The following is a 25,126-nucleotide window of genomic DNA, read 5'->3' as shown; positions in this document are numbered from 1 at the left end:
ACTTGGGCCGTTTAAGACTTTCAGTCGGCACTGAGGTCAGAACATCAACCACAGATGGTTTCTATTATCACTCCACAGGACTCAGCGGATTTGAGAAAAAAAAAACATGTTGAAAGCTTGTCAGGAATGAGGGCATTTTTAACTGAAGGCTCAGGATGATAAAAGTGTTGCAACATTACCATCTTGTGGACTTTTCAGGCATCACTTGTTTATAAAGTTCAAAAGTGTCCACTGATTTGTTAAGTTTTTTTTAATTTTTTGGTAAACAAAAAGGGTAAAAAACACATTATTTAGATTTAAATCAGTTCAATATCTGAACCAAAAGGAATACAATGATTTGTCTTTGTAAAGTAGGTTTAAACTTGCTGTAGAGGGATTTCACATTTCTTCTTTTTTTAAGTGCTCCAAAACTTATTAAAAGTTCCTAAAATAACCAAAACACAGATTCTTTTATTGCCATGATTCTCAAAGTTGCCAGTATTTTAAATTTAAAGTAATTATTTTCCAGGTTTTAAACTTGAATGAAATAACCTATTGCCCGGCTAATATATAATACATTTAAATAAAAGGATTATTGTTGACATGAAATCCAAAGTTGAATGGATATCCTTGAAGGTTTCCTCATTCTTAGAGTAAACATGATCTATGAGAAAATGGACTAAAGGGTGATTTGTCTGAAGCAGGGGTCTGCAACTTTATCCTTCAGAAAAACGCAAACAATATGAATAAATAATAGGTATATTAGTGAAGTTTTGTCATATTATTTTTTAAACTGAGGTAATCCAGCTTGAGTAAAAACTGTATTTTTTCTTACACCACTTTTTATTTTTTTATTTTATTTTTAAATAAATCAAGAGGCATTAAGAGCTTTACTATTCCTCCAAAGTGTGTCACAATGATGGTAAAAGGTTTGATCTATTGTCCAAGTGGTTTATTGGTAGAATTAGTATGCAAGTTTTCTTTTTTGAACTTGTCCCGTCCAACAGCTAAGCAAATTAGAGCGGAAGCACATAGTTTACTGTTACAGCTGGGTGTTATGAATCTTCTGACACACAAGGTGTATATTTGAATAAAGCCCTTTTGTAATTTAGACTAAACTTTGAAAGTTTTCTACCGAAGCAGGATCTCAATTGACTAAGGATGTATTACAATTTGAAAGAAAATTGTATGTGCTGCTCTCAAAAGTACAATAGAAATTTAATGCTGTTATAATACAATTATTATAATATTTGAAAGCTGCAGTTTATAAAAGAATGGCTTAATGGCCACAAAAAAACATTACGTTTATTTTTTTAAATGGTGTAGTGGGACTTAATGGCTCTTGAGTTTTGGTTAGTGTAGGAAACTGGAGCAAATGGCTTCTTTAGTATAAAATGCTACAGACCCCAGTCTAAAGAAACAAAAAAGAAACGCTTTTTGGGGGTTTTCAGTGCAATGTCATTGTAAACCTATAAAACTATATAAATAATTTGGTTAGTTAACGATAGTAAGCAACCAAAAATATATATTTCTTCTGCCGGGTTTGTTTCAAGACATCATTAAAAGGCGATTAATTTTTTTTAATACAAATGTTAAAGTTTATCTTCAAAGTGTTTCCAGTGGTCTTTTAATTATGATTATCCCATCTTTAGCCCGATCAAAAAACCTGTGTTGTTTTCTAGGACATAGTTCATTAGAAATTCGCCTTTAAATTGTAGGCAGGACTGTTGGACTGTTGATCCGCTTCTCATTCACCATGATTTGAATAAAGAAATACTCAGAAATGCTTTTTTAAGTGTAATTTTCTTTATATATGTGCTCTATCATTAGAAAAATGCTACTAAAACAAGTGAAAAACACAAAAGCTATTTTAATCTGGGTGGGTCTTTAAAAAAAATCTTGGGTTTTTGCGTATAAATCTAATTTTCAGCTTCAAAAACAAAATGTTTACAATGCAACAGAATAGAATAGAATACAGTACAACACAATACAATACAATAAAATCATTATTTATCCCAAAAGAAATACAAAAGTGGCCAGCTGCTTGGATTCATAACAACACCAGCACATCAGAAAAACAAAACAAAAAAACAATACAAATAAAAAAATAAAAGAATAAAACCATGAAAATTTTCAAAGATTAAAATCTTTTTATTTAATATACTATTAAACCATAAATAATTTAAAAGTGGAAAATGCTAAATCTATTTTTCATTTAAGACGATCAGCATTACAAAGTTTAAGAAAACGCATTTAAAAAGAGAACAGATTTTTTTCCATGCATATGTTCAGGTATATTTTGGACCATAAGAAGACTCCATTTGGCTTCATAAGTAACTACCTCAAACTCCTGAGGAAGTTAAAAAAATAAAAAGTCAGTGGGTTACGCAACGTTGGAAATTTACAAGAAGTGGTTGATTATTTAGCACAGTGCATCCATCTATGACAGGGCTTTCCAACAGGCTAGCTTTTAAGTCCGGCAGTTGATCAATCATGCTGAATTGGTTTTGTTTTCCAGCTTCATGGAGTTTAAGTAAAGCTTGTCTTTTCCTCGATCAAGTAAACCAGCTGAGCATCTGGATTACATCTACTTTGAGTCTTTTTGTATCCACACAATTGCATTTGTGATATTAAATAAATATTTTAGACACTTTAGGCATTCCATACATTTTTCCTAACTGGAAAGGACCCACACTTGAAGACGTCAAACAGGCGGTGCCAGACTTCAGCTCAGAGTCACCCAGAGGGGACTGACTGCTGCAGTTCATTGTCTGTGCCGGGCTGAGCGCGCAGCACCATGGAGGAAACCAAAGCAGAGGAGAGCTTGCCTGACCAGGAGGCGACTGTGTTTGGAACTTCTGAGCCAGAAGGTCAGAAGAAAACGTCTGAGCGGAGAAAGACAAGGATTAAACACTCTAAAATCATTGTTGGGGTACGTTTGGTTTCTGCTCTGTCCAGCCTGGAGAGAGCCTTTTCTCTAAACTTCAGTCTGCAGGCAGCTGGTCTGGCTGCTCGACTGAAAAGTCTCCACTGTGGGACTTCTAGTGGATATTTGTGCTCTTAAATTGGGGTTTCAAACCTTTCGGAGTGTCTAAAACTTTAACTGATGTAAGCAATACTTTTTAGCATTAATTCAATAAAAATAAAACTTATTTAACTTGGAAAATAATTTTCAAAACTTTTTACAATGTTTATTTTCATTTAATGAAGATAATTCCATCTTTTTCTGTCAGGGACAATTGAAGTAAAGTATAAAGTTGAGAGAATTTCTGTCTCTAAAGTTTAATTTTATAGTTTCTACCTTGCTTTTTTGTTGTCACTTTTAAGTAATATTAATGAAAGATTTCTCTCCAGACAGAATCATCTTTGAGAATGGAAAACCACAACTTTACACTGTTTAGTCCCACTGTGGTCTCTGTCCAGCTGTCACACAGCTGAGACCCTCTGTGCTGCTGGTGTGAACGTGGAAACTAAATGTTTTCGCTCCAGTGCAAAGACGCTGAGGTCAGGAGGACCTGCAGGTGAACATAACTCACAGATGGAGGTGTGAAAGCCGGACTAGACCTCCCATTTGAGGAGACAGCATTTTGCTGGGAACTGATTTATACTGGAGTTTGGGGACACAGGGTCTGGATTAAACACAGTTCGACATTTTTCTTTTCAAGGTTTAAACCAATAATTACTTGCATGGCAGGCTAATCTATCATCCTTTTCCTGAATTGTTGCTTCATTGTTCTGCTTAATCAAAGCATCAATATTTAGTGTTACTCATTTTATGACTCAGATGTTTTATGTATGAATCTGATTGGCTGAGGTGAAGTTGGTTAAAGGTCTTTGAAAGTGTGAACTTGATAGGGATCTATCTACCAAAAATTTGTTAAGAAGTTTCAACAAACTCTGTCCTCTCCGTCCCACATGATTATCTTCAAAGTAGCGTCCACTAACATTTATGAAGGTGGACTGCTGAGCTGATTATGTGGTTCTCCTTTGCTGCTGGCGTAAACCTAAATCTTCTACTTCCGAGAGTATTTTGAATCCGTCTGGAGCTTGAAAGTCCTGACACATATGGAATAAATGTTGTCTTCCTGAAGGCCAGTCCTGAAAGCTCTCTTTTTCTCAACTTTCACCATAGTGCCGATTGTATATTCACAAGTCCTTAGGGCTGTCTTGATGTGGTTCTTCTTTGTAAGTCCCTTCAGAACTTCTTGTTGTTCCAGTCGTGCTCTGATGACTCTCAGCTTGTGGAAATCAAGACGATCAGTTTGGGTGGGCTCCCGGTACACTTCAGTGTTGAGATTTCTGTGCTCTTTGATGTGTACAGAACACTCCAAAAGGGTCAAACCCTTTTTTGTTGAAATTGAAGGAATGTCAAACCCTCCACCCCCGGAGAGCCATGCTCTGCCTGTAGTATTTCCAGAGGAAGAGGAAATAGGTGGTGTCCAAAAGGGCTCAAACATAGTGCCAGAGAAGTTCTCATCTTCTCATGTTTTGGAGCTGGACATGAATAGATGAGGAGGGATGTTACATCACATTCTTAACCATGGATGAATGGTGTTGAACAAAAATACAAATGACTATACCTTTTACAATAAATTCCCCAAAAGAACAAGGAACACAAACACGTGAACTGTCATTGACTAATGTATGCAGCTGTGTACGCGGTTGAATTTGCCTTTATTTTCATTCAGGTCCCCTTTTATTTTAACAAGTCTGGATTTTCTCCATAACATCTGCCTGAATCTCTGAGGTCTTTTCTTCTGCATGTCGCATGCCGTCATAAAATAAATACTGTGAAATAGACTGACATTTATCCTCAGGTAACTATTGTACCATGACTGAGCCTGTGGCAACATGAAACATTGCAAAACATTCACAGCAACATGTTTTAGAGGAGGGAAGAAAATTCATTCATTAACTTCTGGTTTGCTGATAATCAACACAGACATGTTCATGCTTGTGACAAGTTTTAAACAGACTTTAAATATTTCTGCTGTTGAACACATGAAGTTGTGATGAACTCAAGTGGATCTGAGAGTCAGACTCAGGCTTTTCCACCAGACACACTGTTTACTTTTGCAGCCCTCAGAGAAAAAAACAGTTTCCCTAGAAGTTCATCCATCTTTGTTCACCTAAAGCTAAAAAAAAAAAAGCCATTTAGGCAGCACAAAATAACACCAAGCCAAAAAAAAAAAGGAATTACATTCCAAATACTGGATTTAATGCACATCTGATTAGATTAAGTCTGTACCAAAACAAGTTACTCAGAATCTTGACAATCAGTTGTACACCTGACTAAAAAAAGACAATCGGTTCTGACTTTTTGTTTAAAAAAATAAGGCAAAAACAGGAAATCCAAAGTTACTACAAAGTAGGAAAACCATCCATTTGTGGGTTTATCCAGTGATGCAATGCATGACATCACCAGTAGGCTCCTCCAACTTTCTTGGCAATCCCTGTCTCTGGTTTTTACTTTGCGTGACTCAACTGTAGATCAGTGTGAAAAGGTTTTGTAAACCCTGTTGCACACTATTTAAATCTGTAATAACATCAACTAACTTTTGCTGAAGAATTACACCCTACATGAAAGTGATGTGTAACGTGGTGATTACAATACATCATAGACACAAGTAAGAGTAACTTGATGAAAATAGTTGATTTTACTGCATCTCCATTTCGGACAAGACAATCTAAACTTAAAATAAACTTTCAAACAAATCATGAAAGCTAAAATGAATTTGTAATTTTTAAGATTATATAGCTGTAATAAAGCTTTGATCAACTTGACTGTACAGAAGAAGAAAAAAACTCTGCAGCAGAAAATATAGGACAGGCTATAACTAAGTGGTTAACCTACGTGCTTTAAACATCTGTGTAGCAATTAAAGATGATATATGCTACAGTTATTGATATGTTTCTGTGTGGTCGAGCACACAGCTTGAAAAGGCATCTTTAGATCTGCTCTCACCATGGCGGTAATTTATGTCCTCTCTGATGGATCCACTACATGTTTTCTTGTAACTTTAGCAATATAAATATATATTTTAGGGTCTTAATTTGTTGATATATGATCAATTTATTCTAGTTAAGGAAGCATTTCTTCTCTGGGTTGTAGGTTCTGCTACTGATTTTGCTGATCGCCATCCTGGCTGCACTGATTTCCATGAAAACAAAGACTCACAGAGGAGGTAAGAATTTTTGGTAGCGTTTTCTTTTACAGTACAGTACTGACAGTGAACTTAAGTGGTATTTACATGGTACTTAATTGTGTAACTACCGACTACTTTCAGAGTATTTACATGGTACTTTTTATGGAATTTACTGGGTACTTACAGGGTGTTTACATGGTACTTTTTATGGGACTTACATGGTACTTTTTGTGCATACCCAGTACTTGCATGGTACTTACTGTGTATTTATGTGGTACTATTCGGTTCATTCTTTTTTTTCCTTTTTTTTAAACTGTTGTTCTAAACATGAACTTGTTTTAATTTAATGTCAGGAAAAGATGTAAAACAACAAGGCTAAATATTTACTTTTGATACTAAATGCCCCCTGAGTGAGTGTCTAAGCAAATTAGATTTTCTTTTATGGCAATTTTGATTTTTTTTTCCTTCATTTTCTTTTTTGTGTTTTTGGTTTTTTTTAATGTAACTAAAATATACTTGGTATTTCATCAAAAAAGTTAGGGACCAACTGGGAACTTACATGGTACTTTTTGTGTCTACTCAGTACTTACTGTGTATTAATGTAGTACCATTAGGTTCATACTTATGTGGTACATATTGGGTATTTATACTATACTTACTGGGTATTTACATATTGTGCAAAGGGTGTCTTTTGTGGTACTTACCACATGTAAGAACAAGGTAAGTACAAATAAAGTACCTTGACCTTTAGGTCTGCAGTAGTTATTTGTTTCATGGTATTTACCATGAATTTACCACAGAAACTACCCCTTAAGTACAATGAAACTGGACTGTAAAAGTAAGTCAGCCCTATTTCCATTCAATTACTTGGTACTTTCAGTAGTAAATGCTGGATATGTTCACATATGACCTTCCCGTACAGTGTACAGACAATTTAAACTTTTTGGTAAAGGTAAAGTAACTGCATTGTAAAAACCTATTCTGGCCTGATTACTTCTTGTAACATGTGGCAAATATAAAGAGAAACAAGACAGCAGTGAAAACAACAATCTTTAATATGATACACTTCTGTAGCATACAAAGTGTCATCACAATGAAATTTGTTTTAAGTTCTCAACAAAACAGTAAAAAGGAGCATTCCAAAGAACAGATTTTTTTTCATATAATTATCTTTTCTTTCAGAGTTTTGTGTTGTTCCAGGAATGATTCACACTTCTCTGTATAGCTCATGAGTTTATCACCCACCGTGAAACCAGGAAATGGCCCGAGATCCTCACCTTTTCCAGCCAAAGTAATTTCTGCAATAGTTGCAGTCAAATCTATTGTAGTTTTGCCTATATTACACTGACGACATGTGGGGTCGTGCTTTTTGTCCGTCGAAATTCCTTCAGCAGAGTTTGGTAGTGGAGCAGGACTTCTTCAGGGGTTTGTAACTACAAGAAAAAGTACAATACAAGCTCAAATGAACATAAAAAGCATGACAACTTTGATATAGTACAAAGTACATTTTAGTTATTTAATCATTTCTATAATAAGTTTGATAAATCTCTGTGAATTATTTATTGCTTTGACTGCAATGTTTGAAATTAATCAATTATCCTCATTTATAAACGTGACAGATTATTCACAACTTAACTTTTTTGATGAAGTACAAAGTATATTTTAGTTACATTAAAAAAAAAACACACAAAAAAGAAAATGAAGGAAAAAAAAATCAAAATTGCCATAAAAGAAAATCTAATTTGCTTAGACACTCACTCGGGGGGCATTTAGTATCAAAAGTAAATATTTAGCCTTGTTGTTTTACATCTTTTCCTGACATTAAATTAAAACAAGTTCATGTTAGAACAACAGTTTAAAAAAAAGGAAAAAAAAGAATGAACCGAATAGTACCACATAAATACACAGTAAGTACCATGCAAGTACTGGGTATGCACAAAAAGTACCATGTAAGTACCATGTAAGTCCCATAAAAAGTACCATGTAAACAACCTGTAAGTACCCAGTAAATTCCATAAAAAGTACCATGTAAATACCCTGAAAGTACCCAGTAGTTACACAATTAAGTACCATGTAAATACCACTTAAGTACACTGTAAGTACTGTACTGTAAAAGAAAGCGTTACCGATTTTTTTTTAACACTCAGTTAGCTAACAGGGCAATGCCAATTCTAATAGTGTGTTGTAACTTTGTGTCCTTCTTGCAGCCTAAAAATAGACACGTGACTGTACTGTTTTCTATTCACTGAGGTTTATTTGTGGGAAATGCAGCAGATGTAATAAAGTTTAATTAACAGCTAAGTGTGTCAATTTAAAAAGTTCAAATCTGGGATAAAAAAGTAACTATTGATGCGCGTGTCCAGAGTAACCTCAAAAAGCATTAAAAGTATTTTGAGAGTTGAGTTACAAAGGAGCCTGTGAAAAATGAAAACAAAGTTCCACCTCTGTCTTATTGTGGTTTATTAACAGACACACGTTTATGTCTGTGTTGCAAAGCACGTTAAAAAACACACTTTTCCTATGGAAAAGTGTGTTTTTTTTCTGTTATGTTCCTCTGCAGGCATGCAGGAGAATCAGTGCGAGCTTTGTTTCTAAAGCCGTTCCTTTACACCCCTTTTCCTTTCCTGGGGCAGTAGTGGTGAGTGTAGGCATATGTGTCCATGGGCGGGGTGTTCCCTCCGCTGTGGCAGAGGACATTTTTCCTCCTCCAGCATGAAACCCACATGGAAAAAAAATACATTTTGACTTATTTATGAGTTATTCTGGTCACTTCAGGGCTGTTGGAACATCTTTCAAGAGTTGTTTTTAGAATCAGATGAAAAGCCGTACAGCTCTATGACTAAAACTAAGGCTTTGTTGGGAATCAAAGATCAAAAATACTTCTTGGAAAGTGTCCTTGCTTTTGGGCCCAAACCAAACTGGAGTCGGTCTGTAGGGGATTTCTCATCAACATGCTAAGATTCCCTGTTATTTGACCTCGCAGCAGCAGACTGGACAGATGCACGGGGGAGTCAGTTGTTTGAGAATGGAGGCAGTGGGCTTGGGTGGTGTCTCCTTGCCTGTCTTTTCCGACTTCATGGCAACACTAGTTCTAGAAGTAGCAGTTGAATCAACTATGGCTGTTGTAAATTCTTATAAATGAAGTCATTTGGGTGACGTGGTCACAGTATTTTCCCAGAGCCGTTTGCTTTTAGCATAAAAATGATGAGCAGATGTGTTCAGCTTGCAGAAACGGACGTACAGTTGAAACACCCCCTCCCAACAACCCCCATTTTTATGTTCTCCACATGTTCACAAGGCTGTGCTTTTTGGACCACATTATAAATAATCAGGGTGAAGACCTCACTGGTTCGCATCACAGGAAACAGATTTCCACATCCTTATGGTTGACACTCGTATTTGCCAATTTGTTAGAGCAGTTCTGATGCAAATATCTATTGTAAAGAGTCTGCTTTGTCGCTATTAACCTTAATAGTTTCAAATAAAAGGTAGCTGATCATTTTGCTCTTCGTCATCAGGAGGGGACCTGTGGTTGGAGCAGGAATCTCATGAAGTTCAGCAGCCAACGTGTCCACCTGGGTAATAAAGCATTGTTTTGTAATGTGGAAATCAGTATTGTTTTATAACACGAATATCAGACGGTCTGCTTTGGATTAGAACTGCAAAAGGAAATGTTAAATTCACCCTCTCTTATTCTGAAAACACAGTCCCTTGTTGGCAGCTCTGAGGGGAATTCAAGCTGTGGGCTTGGAAATAAAAAAATAAGCTAGTCTGACACATCATTTCATTATGTGGAGTATATAATCCAACACTCCTTTTTCCCCCCAAAGGATCGTTTCAATGAGAAAAAAAAGTAGTCGTGTCTATGGAAACCAGACTAATCAGTGTTTTTACTTGTTTGGAAAGAAGAGACATTGCTTAATTTAAGTAGAACCACAGAATGATTAGGTAAGGCGGGCCCAGAAAAAATTGAAGACTCAGCTATTTTTTATTGGGTATACAACCAAACCTCACCTATTTTATATGTGGCTTATTCTTTTTATTTTTGTGATAAAATGCAGATCCAAACAACAGCAAATTTTACATTGTCTCTGACAATTTTGAATTCAACTCTTAAACTTCCTACTCACAGATCATTTTCATGAAAAAAAAGTGAACAAAGAAAAAAGATTTGCCCCAAAAATTTCCTTTTACTTTGAAACACTATGCAACAAAAATGCAGCAAAAGAACCATGTAAATGATGATGAGATTTATGATGTTTGACTTTGAAACTGCAACCCCATTTTAGCGAATTAAACAAAACAAGACGAATCTTCAGATGTCTGCTATCCTATCTCATAATTGACTCTTCTCAGACAAACAGCTCAAGTAAGGGCTGAACTTAAAAATCCTGCAAACAAACTGAAACCAAAAACCACTTTCGTAAACATTTACAGCTCAAAAAGATGAAACCTATAGTCCTGGAAGCATAGTTTTGGGTTTTTAGGCAGGAAGTGCTCACAAAAAAAAATGCAAGTTGTTATTTTAAAACGTCAGTGCCTTTTTAAAGAATGCATGACATTTACATTTTCTCAAAGGTGAAAGCCTTTGTGATTCTTTAGTGAAGAGGTTTGAGGTCAAATTACATATAGAAAATTTTATCATTGTGTTTGTATTTTTTCATTGAGTCATTCTTTTCAAAAAAGTTTTGTATTTTTTAACTAACCCAAGAAGTAAAATGACAAACATGAGTAAACAGTTTCTGCAATCCCTGACCATATCAGATGGTGACATTGACGCTTTTTTTTGCCCTTTAAAATATTTATTGGTTATGCTTTTTGTCAGGAACTCATGAGACCCAAAATGTCCATGTATGTCTAACAAACTTAACACCTTCACTTCACCTTTCAGCTGCTCTCTGTAGGGGTTATAGTAGCAAAAAAGCATTGTGGGGGGTTTTCGGTTTTATATTGGTTTTTAGTGCTAATCTGCTATAATAAATTGCCCTACATTACTAAATTTGAAATGAAGTTGCTCATCTGTTTGTTTTATTTAGCAATACAATAACTTCATTTCTTAGTTTGGTCTTTGAGATTTTTCCTCACTTAAATGTGAACTTTTTAGCCACTGCATTGTTCTAGAAGTTAAATATATTAGATTCTCAAACTTCATTGCAAAAAAAACAACAAAAAAAAGGTTTCTTTGCAGTTAGGAGAGTCTGAATAAATATTTATGGGTATAAGTAGACATAGGATACATGGACAGGCTCCGGGCTTCCTGCTGAGTGATTTTTCATTTCCACAGCCCTAAAAGTAAAAAGAACTCCTCGAATCTTTTCGTTTTATAGTTTTTCCCGACCTCCCCTGATCCTGGTGTCACTGGACGGTTTCCGAGCGCAGTACCTGACAGATCACCAGAGCCATTTACGAGTTATCGGTGCTTTACGTGAGTTCCCAGCAGACAAGGTTTGGCCCCTCAGCTCATCCTGAAGTGAAAGAGTGATGATGTTTTGCAGGAAACAGAGGAACAACAGCTCCATATATCAGACCTGTCTACCCCACAAAAACCTTCCCAAACCACTACACCATCGTGACAGTGAGTGCATAATTCACAGCTATGAGCTCCTCTTACTTCATAGAACAATGTTTAACTTGGACCTTGAAGCACACAGCTAATATTGGCACCCCGAACAGAGACCTTGTTATAAAAAGCTGTTTATATTGGGGCTTTCAAGACACACTTTTTGACATTAAAGATATTTTTCTTTACTTCTATACAGAGGGACACACGCAGTGTCTTCCCACCATATCAAGTTACTGCAGTGCTGAGGGCTAATGGCTCACATGTGCCTGGAAAAACACACTAAATTGAAGGCATTATAACGTAGATTCCACCTCTGCTGGTTAAGCAGACTCTGCAATTAAAATAAACTGCTGTTTACCAGTTGTTTAGATTAAAAAGATAGGAGGGGGCTGGAAAAACCTCTGAGATTCTTGCAGCTGCACCTCCAAATCATCTGGGTTTATTTTTCCTGTGACTCCTGCAGGGTCTTTATCCCGAGTCTCACGGGATTGTGGATAACAAGATGTACGATGTGACTCGAAATGCTTTCTTCAGCTTGAAAAATGAAGACGAAAAGTGTAACCCGAAATGGTACCAAGGAGAACCGGTAAGCTTTAAAACTTGAGGTGCAGAGTCCAATCAGAGCCTTTGGAAAGTTGAAGAGAAAACATCTTTGTTTTTGAGCAATCTTGGAATTGTAGGTCCTTCCTTGCAAGAGTTTACCAGGCATCATTTAGCGGAAAGCCAAACATGATGCCGAAGGCACTTGTCTCGTGTAAGAAACATGCAGCTTTGTTCTCCAGCCGTGCTGTAATTTGCTCTCCAAATAATGAGCTTTCTGATATAATTATGGATTCAGCTTGTGCTAAATGACAGCTTGTGGGGACTGCAGCTCGTGCTTGCTTAGACGCTCTGTGGTTTCTATCTAAATGGGAGGCCTCTTAAATTTCATTCCTCAGCTGCATGACAAACTGCTTCTTCTCTGCACTCTTAGAGGCAGAAGCCAAACAACTTTCCAGACAGGGCGGACAATTTATTGTGCAGAAAGGAACTTTTCTGTGAAAACTTTCAAAAGTGCATTGACCAAACCCTGCTGCTTAAAATGAAGCCTCAAATTGATCTAATACTTACCGATTTAGACCAGAAACAGCATGTCAGATTTCCATCATGTAAAACTTTTGTTTTTCAACTCGTTGTGGGCTTATGCCTTTTCTTTTCTTTGCCTTCTTCTTTTGTGCTCAGATTTGGATCACCGCCATACGTCAAAAACTGAAGGCAGCCACTTACTTCTGGCCGGGCTCTGATGTGGCCATCAACGGCACATTTCCAAACATCTTTAAGGAATATGATAGGTAAAAGGACTCTGGTATATTATTATTTATGAGAAAATTATTTTGTTGTATAAGACGTGGGTTTTTTTAGCATTCAGGTTACTGAAAGCTTTGTCTATACACAGTGGCATCACCTTTAAGACCAGAGTTTCGACTTTATTGAACTGGCTAAGTTTACCAGAGGAGAAAAGGTAATGTCCTTCTTTAGAATAATTTATAAATCAATACATAAATAATTTAAATGCTATTCTGACCATTTTTGATTTTCTTTTTTTACTTTAGACCAGACTTTTATACTTTGTACCTGGATGAACCTGATAGTTCTGGGCATCGTTATGGTCCAAGAAGTCTAGAGGTCAGTGGTGCTCTAGATAAGTTTTTTTTTTTTTTTTTACAAACCAGTCAAGATCTAAATATTTTTTACTGAAAGAAAAAGAAAATCCCTGCAAGAAATCTGTCAATCTATCCTTCTAATTCATTGTTGTTTATCAGAACTTTAAAAACTATTTTGGAAGGGTTTATAATTTGGGGTTATTACGTTAAAGTATATGTTTAAAACAAAACAAAAAAAGGAATACATAGATTAAGAGAGAAATTTGCTAGGATTCCTTTTTTATTTTTAACTTTCTTCAAACCTTTTATAAAGTTTAGAAGATTACAGTGACAGTAAAATAACAGCATAACAAATTAAATGATCCAAAACAAATTGCAATGCAATGAAAGTATCCAATATACATATTAGTACTTTTTTTTTTCTTTAAAATGCATTTTTTTTATTAACTAAAATGCATGAAATTGCCAAATAAAAGAAATTAGAAATTGATCTTTCGGCGTACAACTTGAATGGTAAAAAACAAAAAAGGTTTAATTAACAAATCAACTGATTAATTCTCCTAAACTTGAATTTCCCTGAATTTAAATAGCATATCTCATCTGAAAAGTGTCCTTTATGTTTTGTTGCATGTTTTACTAAACCGTTATACTGTGTTTCCTCCTAAGGTGATTGATGCCCTAAAAAATGTTGATGACATGGTGGGCGAGCTGATGGACGGTCTGACGGAGAGGAATCTGCATCATTGTGTTAATATAATCATCATATCTGACCATGGTGAGCAAACTCATGTTATCACATTTATGTGAAGATGATAGAGCTATTTCCAGCAGTAAGCTATTGAGACAGAAAGTTCTTAAATTTTGTGGTGATGGAACCAAATAATTTCAAATTACATGAGTAGGGAGGTATTGCGGTTTCAGCTTCATGCACTTGCAGGAATATAAAAGCTTGTTATCTGTGCCTTGACACAGAAAATAAAATCCTTAAGTAGCACACAAGATGGTTGTCTGGATATTATATGCATTTCTATCAATGATCTGGAGGCAGTAGCAGAAGCAGCTCAAAGCAATGCCAAAATAATTCTAGGAAAAGATGCACTTTTCTGATCTGTTTTTTGTCTTCAGATTAAAGAAAAAAATCAGAAATGTATAGTTCATCACTTTCAAAATTCGTTTTAACAAATTGGTGAGTTTAAGTGTAATTACGATTAGAAAATGTTGATTGCTACAAATGTGGTGAATCAACCCTCAAATAGAGCAGGTCAGTGGAGATGAATGAAGGTTACTGTTTTTAACTTCTAAAAGTACAATAAAAAAGATAAAAACACACACGAATTAAAGAGGACAAACACAAATCCATACACGCCCTAGGGGGCTTGGGGACCAGAAAGCCACCTTTGTAACAGAGAAAACACACATGTAGATGCAGCAGCTGCCGCAGGAGTGATATATGTTCAGCAGGATAATGAACAACAAGATGCAGCTGGGGTGACTTAAAGACAGGTGTGGACAATTAACAGGAGATGATTTGGGCACAGACACACACACAGCAAAAGTTGACAGGGCAAAAATGTAACAGTTACAAAAATGCATATATATAAACATATATATACATATGTATATGTATACACATTTATATATGTGTATATATGCATAACATATACATATATATAGATACGTATATACATAATATATACAAACATACATACACACACATACTTACATATATACATGCGTATATACATAATATATACATACATACATATATGCATACATAATATATGCACATATATATATGTATGTATATATACATTTGTGTATGCATGTATATATATATATATATATATATATATAACATTTGTGTATGCATGTATATATATATATATATATATGTATATATATATATGTATATATATATATATGTATATATATATATATATATATACATATATATATGTATATATATATACATATATATATACATATATATATGTATATATATATATACATATATATATATATACATATATATATATATATACATATATATATGTATATATATATACATATATATATACATATATATATGTATATATATATATACATATATATATATATACATATATATATATATATACATATATATATATATATATATATATATACATATATATATATATATATATATATATATATATACATATATATATATATATATATATAAATTCCATATTTACATACACATACATACATAACAAAAAATATATGTATGTATATAAATATATTCTCACATGTAGTTGATTTCTTACATGTGAGAATGTATTTATATATAAAAAAATGAATTATGGTATGTATATATTTATATAAATAAATATATATGTTATTTAAATGTAATACATTTGAAGTTATACTGTGGATCTTACTCACAAAAATGGCTTTACTTTTGGTTTTATTACGCAGCACTCTTTTATTTGTCAAGATGAGTTTCTGCTAAATGGAAGAACCATCAGCAGAGTTATGAAAAAGTGCAGCAGATCTACCAATATACCTGTAACTGTTCTCCACAAACAAGGTCCTTCATGAAAAATGTAAAAACATTCTAAATAAAGCCCTCTGGACTCAATTCCTGTTTGAGGAATAGGGCTGTTGATGTTGAAAGTCAATACATTATAGGTCAAATTGCAGAGTAAAAAAATGCTAAGGAAGAACCCTAAAGTACACCTTTTTGTATTATGGTTACTATCATATAAATAAAAGTACCAAAATTTAATTTACATATATGTTTGCTTGTAATCTGCTCCATATCTCTTTTAAAAGTACATGCGCCTTACACAACCATGTAGTTTTCCTCCTGTTAGGACAGTTGATAACATTTTTGTTTTCTTTTTAATAGGTATGGAGGAGGCTTCATGTGAAAAAGCAGCATTTGTGTCAAATTACCTTCCCCACACGTCTGACTTTGAAGTAATCCAAGGCCCAGCTGCTCGCATCAGACCAAAGCGTCTCCCAGAAGATTACTTTTCCTGTGAGTTCCTGTCTTCACTTCCATCTCTGATGCAGAGTTGTTTTAAACCCTGCTGTCTGTCCTTTGTTTCCTTCCTCAGTCGACTACGAAGGGCTAGTGAGGAACCTCTCGGTATGCCAAATATTCCAAGTCCAACTCTTTGTATTGATAAGAAGAATGAGAAATTATCTGCTTGCGTGACTTCATGGTAAACACAGCCATTCTCCCTCTGCTGTGGCGCTGATTCTTCTCATCTGTGTATGTTCTGAAGTGCAGCGCCCATGATCTGACAATGACGCCATACCTCAAAGAACACCTCCCCAAAAGGATGCACTTCGCCAACAACATCCGCATCGAGAGGGGCCACCTCTACATGAAGCCGGGCTGGCAGGCGGCGCTGTAAGCGATATAGCTTTCATTGAGCAAGCTGGAGCAGACGATAAAATAAATGGAGTCAAAAATCCCTTAAAAGGACGTTTCCTTTGAGTCTAAGGAGTTAAAGCTAACCAAAATAATCACAAATCAATCGGAGGGTTAGGACTTTGTCACAACTTCCTGCACAGGTAACTTGTACAGGGCTCCCAAGTGGTCCAAAGGAAATATCAATGTCGTAGACGACTTGGTGTACCCATATATTAAAAATGTTTGTGCTAATTTTTGCTTCGGGCATGCTGCAGGCGGCAGGTCATAGTGAACAGCTAACACGCAAGGGTGAGTCAGGATGAGGTAGGCGAGACGCAGGTTAGCTGTAGAGATTTTTAAGTACAGTTGCATGGCGATTAGGGCTTTGTGAAAAGAAGCAACTGGACTTTTTCCAACAGTGACCTAATATTTACATACCAAATAAGAAAATATGACAAGTATGCTGTGTAATATCGGTACATTAATACTTACCAAATACCCAGTAGAACTGACTAAACCAATACAGTAAGTGCTTCAATCTGCTTTGTAGATGGTTATTTTCTAATAATGCTGTGATTGTGATCAAAAATTACTCAGAAGCCTTGAAAACAAAAATATTTAAGATTGGTTTATTGAATAAACGATGCTTCCATAGTTTAAGGCTGTATCTTTTCTTTGTGGATTTTCTGGTTGTTGGTTGATGTCACATGTTTTGTGGCGATTTTCTAAAAGAAACTTTTTGAACATTGCTAGTTCTGGTCCTTCCTGGTCTTTGGTTTCCTTTATGAGCCAGCCTGAATTATCATGCTGTAATCGTCACCCTAAAGCCCAAAACTACCACACAAAAGCCCAAACCTAGATTTGGGATTTATTCAGTTACTTGTTACAAAATCTCTTTACAACAACAAACAAAAAACTCTGTTTTACATAACCCTTTGCAAAATTCTAAAAATTGTTCATTTTTACGTCATATATTTTAAATGCCGTTATCTCGGTCCCAAAATTTCAATTTTTTTTAAAATAAATATTGTTTGCAAACTTAAAATAGTCAAAATTACACAGTAGCAATCCTGATTGGCTTGAAATTCAATCATTTTAATTGGTTAAAAATTACCTTTTATGCTATTTTAAAAAAATCTGCAAAAAAAACGAACACAGTTATTTACTATGGGACATTTCTCTTTCGAGATGTTTGATCAAAACACAAGCAATGATAACAGGAAAAACATGTTTCTTCCTCTTTTATTCTGAAATATGATCTTGCTGTTTTTCTTGTCAGAAATCAAAATGAGGTCAAACGCTGCAGCGGGGGGTTCCACGGATCAGATAACATCTTTACCAACATGCAGGTCAGAGACAGGAAGAGCACAAGTATTCACTGGGGATGACAAACTAAAAGCTAATGAAATAGAAAGAAGTACCAATTTTCAAAAATTATTTAAAACCTTATTAAAATAAGTTTTGAAATAGTTTTAGCACCTGTGCTGTTAATTAGACATTATAAGAATTTGTTGATAGCTCAGCTGTTTTAGGGGAAGCCTTTAGCTTCCCTGCACTCTGAGCTTTGCTCCTTAGACCTTAATGGATGTGTCCCCTGACACAGTTTACTCTGGAATTTCTTTTGGTATATTTAGCTTACGAGGCTGCTGACTTGTTTAAAAAGGGGTCCCTCAAAGGGGCGCTTGAAATAGAGAGTTTGCTGAACAGTGCCTAATCGTCCATTCCAGGACACGCAGTCAACACAGATTTTTTTCTCATGATGCCTTCTTTGCATCATTTTATGACCTTTTTGTTATTCTCAACCAAAAAAAGAAACTTGTGGGTTAAATAAAAGTAACTTTAAGTTTAAATTTTAATATTTTCTAGATTGATTGTAAGTTTGTCACTTTAATTTTTTTTCATATTCTGTTGACCTAGTATCATTTAATTTGAAGATTTGCATCTGGACTTGGGTGTAAATCTTTCTATTTGCAGAATCAATTCAAAAAACAAAAACAGTTACCAAGACAACAAATAAAACATTTTTGATGATTCTTTGTCTTTTTTTTCTGTTTTGTTTCCAGGGAATTTTTATTGGTTACGGGCCTGGATTTCTACAAAACACAATTGTGCCCCCCTTTGAAAATATTGAAGTTTATAATCTCATGTGTGGTAAGTGGTTCAACGCCTGTTTTACTTTTGCCATTTTTTTAAATCTCACATATAAAACAAATCTTGTGTGGACTTCTTTATAACAAGAGGGGAAAATTTTGAATTTTTCCCGTCCTCAGATCTTCTTAATATCCGCCCGGCTCCAAACAACGGGACCCACGGCAGTCTGAACCACCTCCTGAAGAATCCTGTCCACCATCCAGTGCACCCTGCACAGCTGTCCCATGAGACCCCCTGTGAGGCTGCCGAACCAGCCCCCACATACAGCCTGCACTGCAACTGTTCATCCCAAATCAACTCATCGGTACAACTTCGCTGATGTCAATTTTATCCAGAATGATGTCTTAAAATGTAAAAGATCATCCTAACACCAGCTGGTAAAGATGAACATGTCATTTTTTTGATTTTTCTTTCCCTTCAGGAGACTGAAATGAACAGAATTCTACTAGCTAGTTCCAGTTAGTTCAGTTTAATTCCTTAATGATTTCTTTTTAAAGCTTTCACCTTTTGTTCAATAACATGAATTTCTTTCTTCAGCCAAAAAGGAGTCACAACGTCGTGTCCACCATCCTTACGGCACGCCAGGAGTCGTCCAGTCAGGTGCAAACTTCTGCCTACTTTACCACCTGGACTACATCAATGGCTACAGTAAAGACCGCCTCATGCCTCTGTGGGTGTCTTACAGCATTCAGCCTCTGGTGAGCTTTATTTCCAAACTTTTTCTCATTCAGCTGATGTTGTGTGATGTTGTGTTTTTTTTCTGTGGCTTTAGATTTGGCATTTCGGATTTCAAGCAGCTGCTGCTCATCTCCTCGGCTTTTCTTTTTCTTGCTGTGTGGCTAAGCTTTCACGTAAATCATGAGCTCATGCAAAGTGACTTTTTACACTATTTTATCATTCCCTGGGAAGTCAAACAGCTACAAATTAAACTAATACACCCTTTTAGATGAACTCATGTGTACATAAATGTGTACACACAATCAAAGAGGTGCGGCTTAAACTCTGACTAATATTCTCTTTCAGTTGAGACCGCCAAAGCCGAGGTCGGAGACAGACGTGTGTGTTCGTGCTGATGTACGCGTCCCACTGGCCTCTAGCCAGCAGTGTCTTCAATACAAGGACGACCGCAGCCTGACCTATGGCCTGCTGCACCCCCACTGTAAGTGTGTGACTTTATTTAAGAGCTTGTCGTCCCAACCCTCCTGTTGACCTGTCACTGCTGTGCTACAGTCTCTTTTTACACCTATGTTATTTTTTAAGTAGTTTTTAACGGATTAGGTATCATGTGATTCAGAGGCTTAAAATGTGCAATGAGTTTTTCAAAGAACCCCACAGCAGATGGCAATAATAAGAAACACACCAGCAATTCTGTATTTAACTTTAAGGTAAAGACCCACACCACTGAAAATGGTCTTTTTGGTCTTTTTAACAAGTTCTTGTGGCATTTTTTCTCACGATTTAGGACAAATATAGGGAAAATGAAGCCTAAAACTGCACTTATGAGCATTTTTTTTATTTAAATCATTGTGAATCAGGAGCAGACAAAAAATGTCATTTGAAGAAGCTGGTAGCAGTAACGTAGGACCTAGAATCAGCAGACTGCAAGTTCTTTGATATTCATAGAGAACCTCACACCTTTAAAATGTTTGTAGTTCCTGCCCAGTGCTTCTTTCTTTCTTCGTTATGCACTTTCACACACTTTGTGAAACCTTTGGACTTCATTTAATTCAGCAGAACTATTTCAGGATTTTCAGACCTTTGTTTTGTTTGTTTGCTCTGCGGTCTCAAAAGCAAACTAAAGGATGACTGTAGCAGTTACAACAGCTGCTTTTTGTGAGGTGGCAATGCCTGACAGAAGCGTGACTGAACTGCACCAACAAAAGTGTGAACAAGAAAACCAGTCACATGAGATCCCTAAAAAAGCGCCTTCACTTCCTCACCACTAACCAGCAAGACATTTTTCAAATGTTTCTGATCCATGCTTCTTTGAGCTTACAAGTGTTCACAGCGCTCAAAACAATTACTTCCTTTGGTTCAAATCCTCTTTTTTGTCTACAAAAAAGTCTATCTGCATTGACACTAAAGGAAACCGCACCAGGGTTCACTTGCAAGTGAACCAAATTGAACCTTAAGCCTCAGTTCCACTGAGCGGTACAGCCCGGTACGGTACGGTATGGTACAGTCCAGTTAATTCTAGCGAGCGTTTCCACTCAGTTAAGCCTTGCTTCCGCTAAGAAGTTTGTTTTCACGGCGCATGCGTGGTGTAGAACGTTAGCCATTATTGCGTCATTGTAATGCAACAACAATGGTGGTCAACCAACAGCTCGTCTTTTTATTGCTTTAGATGGTACATAAAGCATTACAGGAATTTGATGTCGTTTGAAAGAAGATTGCGGATGAACACCGCTGTAAAGAGGAAAAAACCTTTGGACTGGATCCTAAGTCGGAAAAGAGTCACAAGTGTTTGTGCTTTTTACTGTCGTCATCACTTTCTGCCAATCAGCAGGTGGCTACTACAGCTCCGCCCCAACCAATCCGTTCCACTATTTAATGGACCTACAACCAATAGGGACCCCCAAGAGGCACGGTTCGATACTGTTCAATAGGTCCATTTTAAAATGGCAGACTGGACCGGGCCGTTCAGTGAATACGAGGTTTTAGGTTCCAGATAGACCATGCTTCACGTGATTGGTTCAGATGAACTGTTATATGCTAAAGCAAGCAGACTGTCTGAAAAAAACAGCCCAGTGTGAGGGTTAGGGTTAATTCAAACCTCAATAAGGGTTTTATGTTTTCACACCAGGGTTCATATGGCAGTTTGACACTCTTTCCTGACCTATAATCTTAAAAACTCATTATGATCTATTTTAAATCTATTTTCAAAGTGTGTTATTTTAATGTGATTATTCAATTTTTAAGGCAAAATCAAAAAACCTGTCATTTTCTAGGACATAGTTTCTGCAGAGCAGCAGGAGTTCATCAGAAATTCATCTCTGGGTTGTGGGCAGGTCAGGTGGCATGGAGTAATCCCGCCCCCATTTTCTGTTATTTATCTGTTAACATGGTCTCCTGTTAGCAGCTCCTGAGACCCCGAACCTAACATGACCAGTGCAACAAAAATGGTAAGGAAAATCTGAGCTATCCAGTCGTGAAGCTTTGAGCCAGATGCCACCTCAGACGAGTAAAATGAAGACGTGCACGGATCCATTCAACTGCGAATGGATGCATCAGAATGGAGCGGAGCAGGAAGCTTGTGACCTGCCCAGCATATTTTCTACCTAACAAATACAATTTTTTTAAACTGCAGTTTTTTATCTGGGACTGATTCATAGTGATTTGAATAAAGAAATTTGTCCTCTGTCATCAGAAAAATGCCAGAAAAACACCATTTCCATCAGAGTGGGTCTGAAAAAAGTTTTCATGATATGGTTCAGGTGGTTGGTTCACCCTCTTTCCTGATATCTAATCTTAACAAATTTTTTAATCACATTTTATCTGTTCAGATCTAAGCTTCAGCGGTCCAGAAACAGACTCTCTAATTGGCACCAACATGGTGCCAATGTTCCCTGCATTTAAAAGTAAGTCATTTTTCCCCATTATTAATTTATGTAATTTTTCATTAAAACTTGTAAAAAAGTACATTAAAACAACATTTGACTCCAAAGTAAGAGTTTGAGGATGACAAAATCAAAAACATTATAGATACATAATGTACATGCTTTAAATGCATTACGTCCAGCTCCCTTTTTTTGTTTACAATTCTGCCTTTTTTGCCTCACAGTAAGATTAAGTTATAAAGCTGAAAATGGGTTTATAAAACATTTTTTTAAAAATGTTGCTTTATTTGTTTGTTTTTTCCATTAACTGTCCTAGAATGATAAAATAAATTCTTAAAATTGTACTTTTTATTGGATCAGAAGTGTTGTCTCGCAAGGGGCTGACTGATGCTGCCCCCTGGTGGCAGGTCTATCTCACTACATGTGTAAAGAGGCCATGTTTTCCTGCAGACAAATACTCCAAAGTGCTAATAGCAAATTACCTGCTTCCTAAACTATCTTTTTACATTTTTCCAGAGGTTTGGAACTATATTCATCAATCCCTGTTACCAAAATACTCACAACAGCTTAACGGAATCAACATCCTCAGCGGGCCAATATTTGATACGGATTATGACGGGAATGTTGATCCTGTCAGGGAAGTTTCGGGGTAAGGGACTTGCAGATAGGCTTTATTTTTACTAATATGTCACAATTAATGTTTTCATGCTTTTTTCTTTGATTTCTGCAGGAATGAAGCATCCATCCCAACGCACTTCTTCTTAATTCTGAACAGTTGCCAAAATTTGACTTTACTCCCCACTAACTGTGTTGGTCCACTGAAGGTCCAGTCTTTTATTCTTCCTCACAGACCAGACTACTCTGAGGTCTGCAAAGTAAGTAACCTCCCTGCACCCCTGTAGAAGCTTTGACAGCAGCATAGACGACACACATTCTTTTCCTTACTCTTCCTTTTTGTGCAGGAGTCAGATTTGGAGTTTGTTGAGAGCTGGATGTCTTTCCACACCGCTCGGGTCAGAGACATCGAGCTCCTGACTGGACTCAGCTTCTACCACAGCATGATATCAGTGGAAGAAACACTGCAACTCAAGACTTTTCTAGACACACAGCGTGCAATAGAAAACTCTTGAAAGTGAAGCTTTCTTTAAAAAAACATTTCCATCCTTTTGTTTCCTATTCACGGTTGTTTTTTTAAGGACTGGACATAAACTGTTCACATTTTTATGAAGTACAAAGAATGCACTCATAACTTAAAAAGTGTAAATCTTATGGATTACTCTGTTGATGGAAGGATTTGAATAAAAATACAGAAATCCTCAACATGTGGAAATATCTAATGAATACTTGTCACTGCTAAGTAGGTTTTATCTTGTGCCAATTGATATTTCTATGTTTTTGAATCAATGTTGTCTTTGTATTTTGGTACATTTATCAGATGAATATTCAGTTTTCGGTTTGTGTTTGAATAGATTAGGAAGTCCGTTCACTCATTGTGTTATGTGTGAGAAACAAAAGTTAAAATTGAAGGGCTTTTATCACTACAGACAAAGGTGTTAAGGGTAAAACATAATGAGAGACATAAATAAAGATCCCACAGGTTTATATGGAGCCAATCTGTAGCCATATTTTGTTTTTTTACTTGATATCTTTGCCAAACTCTTCATCACTAAATTATGTCCTTTCCAAAAATGAACTTAGGCCAGATAAACCAGCACCTTCCTCACCAACAGTGTGTTTGAGATTCCAGTTCAACCTTCCTCGTTTGTTCAGTGTGAACTCCATTAACTAAATCCGTGTTTAGGAACGTCCATCACTTCCCAGTGTGTCGGTAGCTTCACAGTAACTGTTCTCTATCTTTGGGTCACATTTGGGGTTTTAAAAAGATGTTACTCGCATGTACCGCGCTACCAAAACACAAAAACAGATGCAAATTCATGTTGGCGACACGTAATATGTGCGGCTAAGATGCATTTTGCTGCATTGCTGCACAAAAGTGCGTCCCAGCCCAAATTTTGCTGTTGGTTGCACGTATTAACTTAACCTTAACCCTAAAAACCCTTCTTTCGGGTCAGTGCAACCAAGAAACTAGTTCAGCACTGGCTGCATCTATCTAGAAAACTGCTTGCAAATGGTCACTTTCTTAAAAAAAAACAGATTCTGATAAAATGTTGAGGTCAAATACAAAATACGATGGTATTTTGTAAGGAGCAATGACAGTTATCACTAATATTACAGCATTTCCAACTGCAGCTTCACTTACCAGAACATCCATCCATCCATTTTCCAAACATGCTTAATCTCTTTCAGGGTCACTGTGCTGCTGGAGCCTATCACAGCTACTGATGTATGGTACACCTTGGGCAGGTGGCTGGTCAGTCAGAGCATTTTCATGCAATTAAGTTCAACCTTGCAGAGACACAGTGATACAGAAGTGAAGCGTTAGAGCAAAAGGCAGTGGAATAGCTTGGAAACAGAAACCTAAATTATGAAATAAACTTTGACAACATCTACTGAAGAACCTTAACTTGAGGAAAAAATCGTGAATGGGAAAATATTGTAAAGACAAGAGAAAAGGGCAGTGGGGCTGATTATCTAAGTCACATCAGCTGAGTAGATTGGTGATTTCTCCTCATGGACAAAATCAAATAAACGCAAAAATCAAGACGGTAAACAGAATTAGC

General features: G+C 36.2%; 1 protein-coding gene across 1 annotated transcript; it reads left to right on the top strand.

The window, feature by feature from the left end:
* The first annotated feature begins 2,672 nt into the window (after positions 1 to 2,672).
* Positions 2,673 to 23,765, top strand: enpp1 (ectonucleotide pyrophosphatase/phosphodiesterase 1). Its single transcript, XM_023953024.2, has 23 exons — positions 2,673 to 2,911; positions 6,092 to 6,164; positions 9,644 to 9,704; positions 11,453 to 11,550; positions 11,621 to 11,700; positions 12,152 to 12,274; positions 12,910 to 13,019; positions 13,124 to 13,189; positions 13,281 to 13,353; positions 13,998 to 14,106; positions 16,225 to 16,356; positions 16,436 to 16,467; positions 16,607 to 16,734; positions 18,017 to 18,086; positions 18,801 to 18,888; positions 19,008 to 19,192; positions 19,310 to 19,346; positions 19,426 to 19,586; positions 19,912 to 20,047; positions 22,392 to 22,466; positions 22,962 to 23,094; positions 23,176 to 23,320; positions 23,408 to 23,765. The coding sequence occupies exons 1-23, from the start codon at positions 2,777 to 2,779 to the stop codon at positions 23,573 to 23,575; spliced, it is 2,418 nt and encodes an 805-aa protein (XP_023808792.1). The 5' UTR covers positions 2,673 to 2,776; the 3' UTR covers positions 23,576 to 23,765.
* Positions 23,766 to 25,126: the final 1,361 nt, after the last annotated feature.

This window comes from Oryzias latipes, chromosome 24, assembly GCF_053564925.1.
Source record: "Oryzias latipes strain Hd-rR chromosome 24, Olatipes_Hd-rR_3.1".
Classification (NCBI taxonomy): Eukaryota; Metazoa; Chordata; class Actinopteri; order Beloniformes; family Adrianichthyidae; genus Oryzias; species Oryzias latipes.
Note: the sequence above shows the minus strand (reverse complement) of the source record. Positions and strands in the feature narration are given on the sequence as shown.

Bases quoted from the DNA above. Each gene is read 5' to 3' on its own strand.
- enpp1 (XM_023953024.2), top strand. From the start codon at position 2,777: ATGGAGGAAACCAAAGCAGAGGAGAGCTTGCCTGACCAGGAGGCGACT. The intron at 6,165-9,643 runs GTAAGAATTTTT...CTTCGTCATCAG, and splicing joins AACAAAGACTCACAGAGGAG to GAGGGGACCTGTGGTTGGAG. The intron at 16,468-16,606 runs GTATGCCAAATA...TATGTTCTGAAG, and splicing joins GGCTAGTGAGGAACCTCTCG to TGCAGCGCCCATGATCTGAC.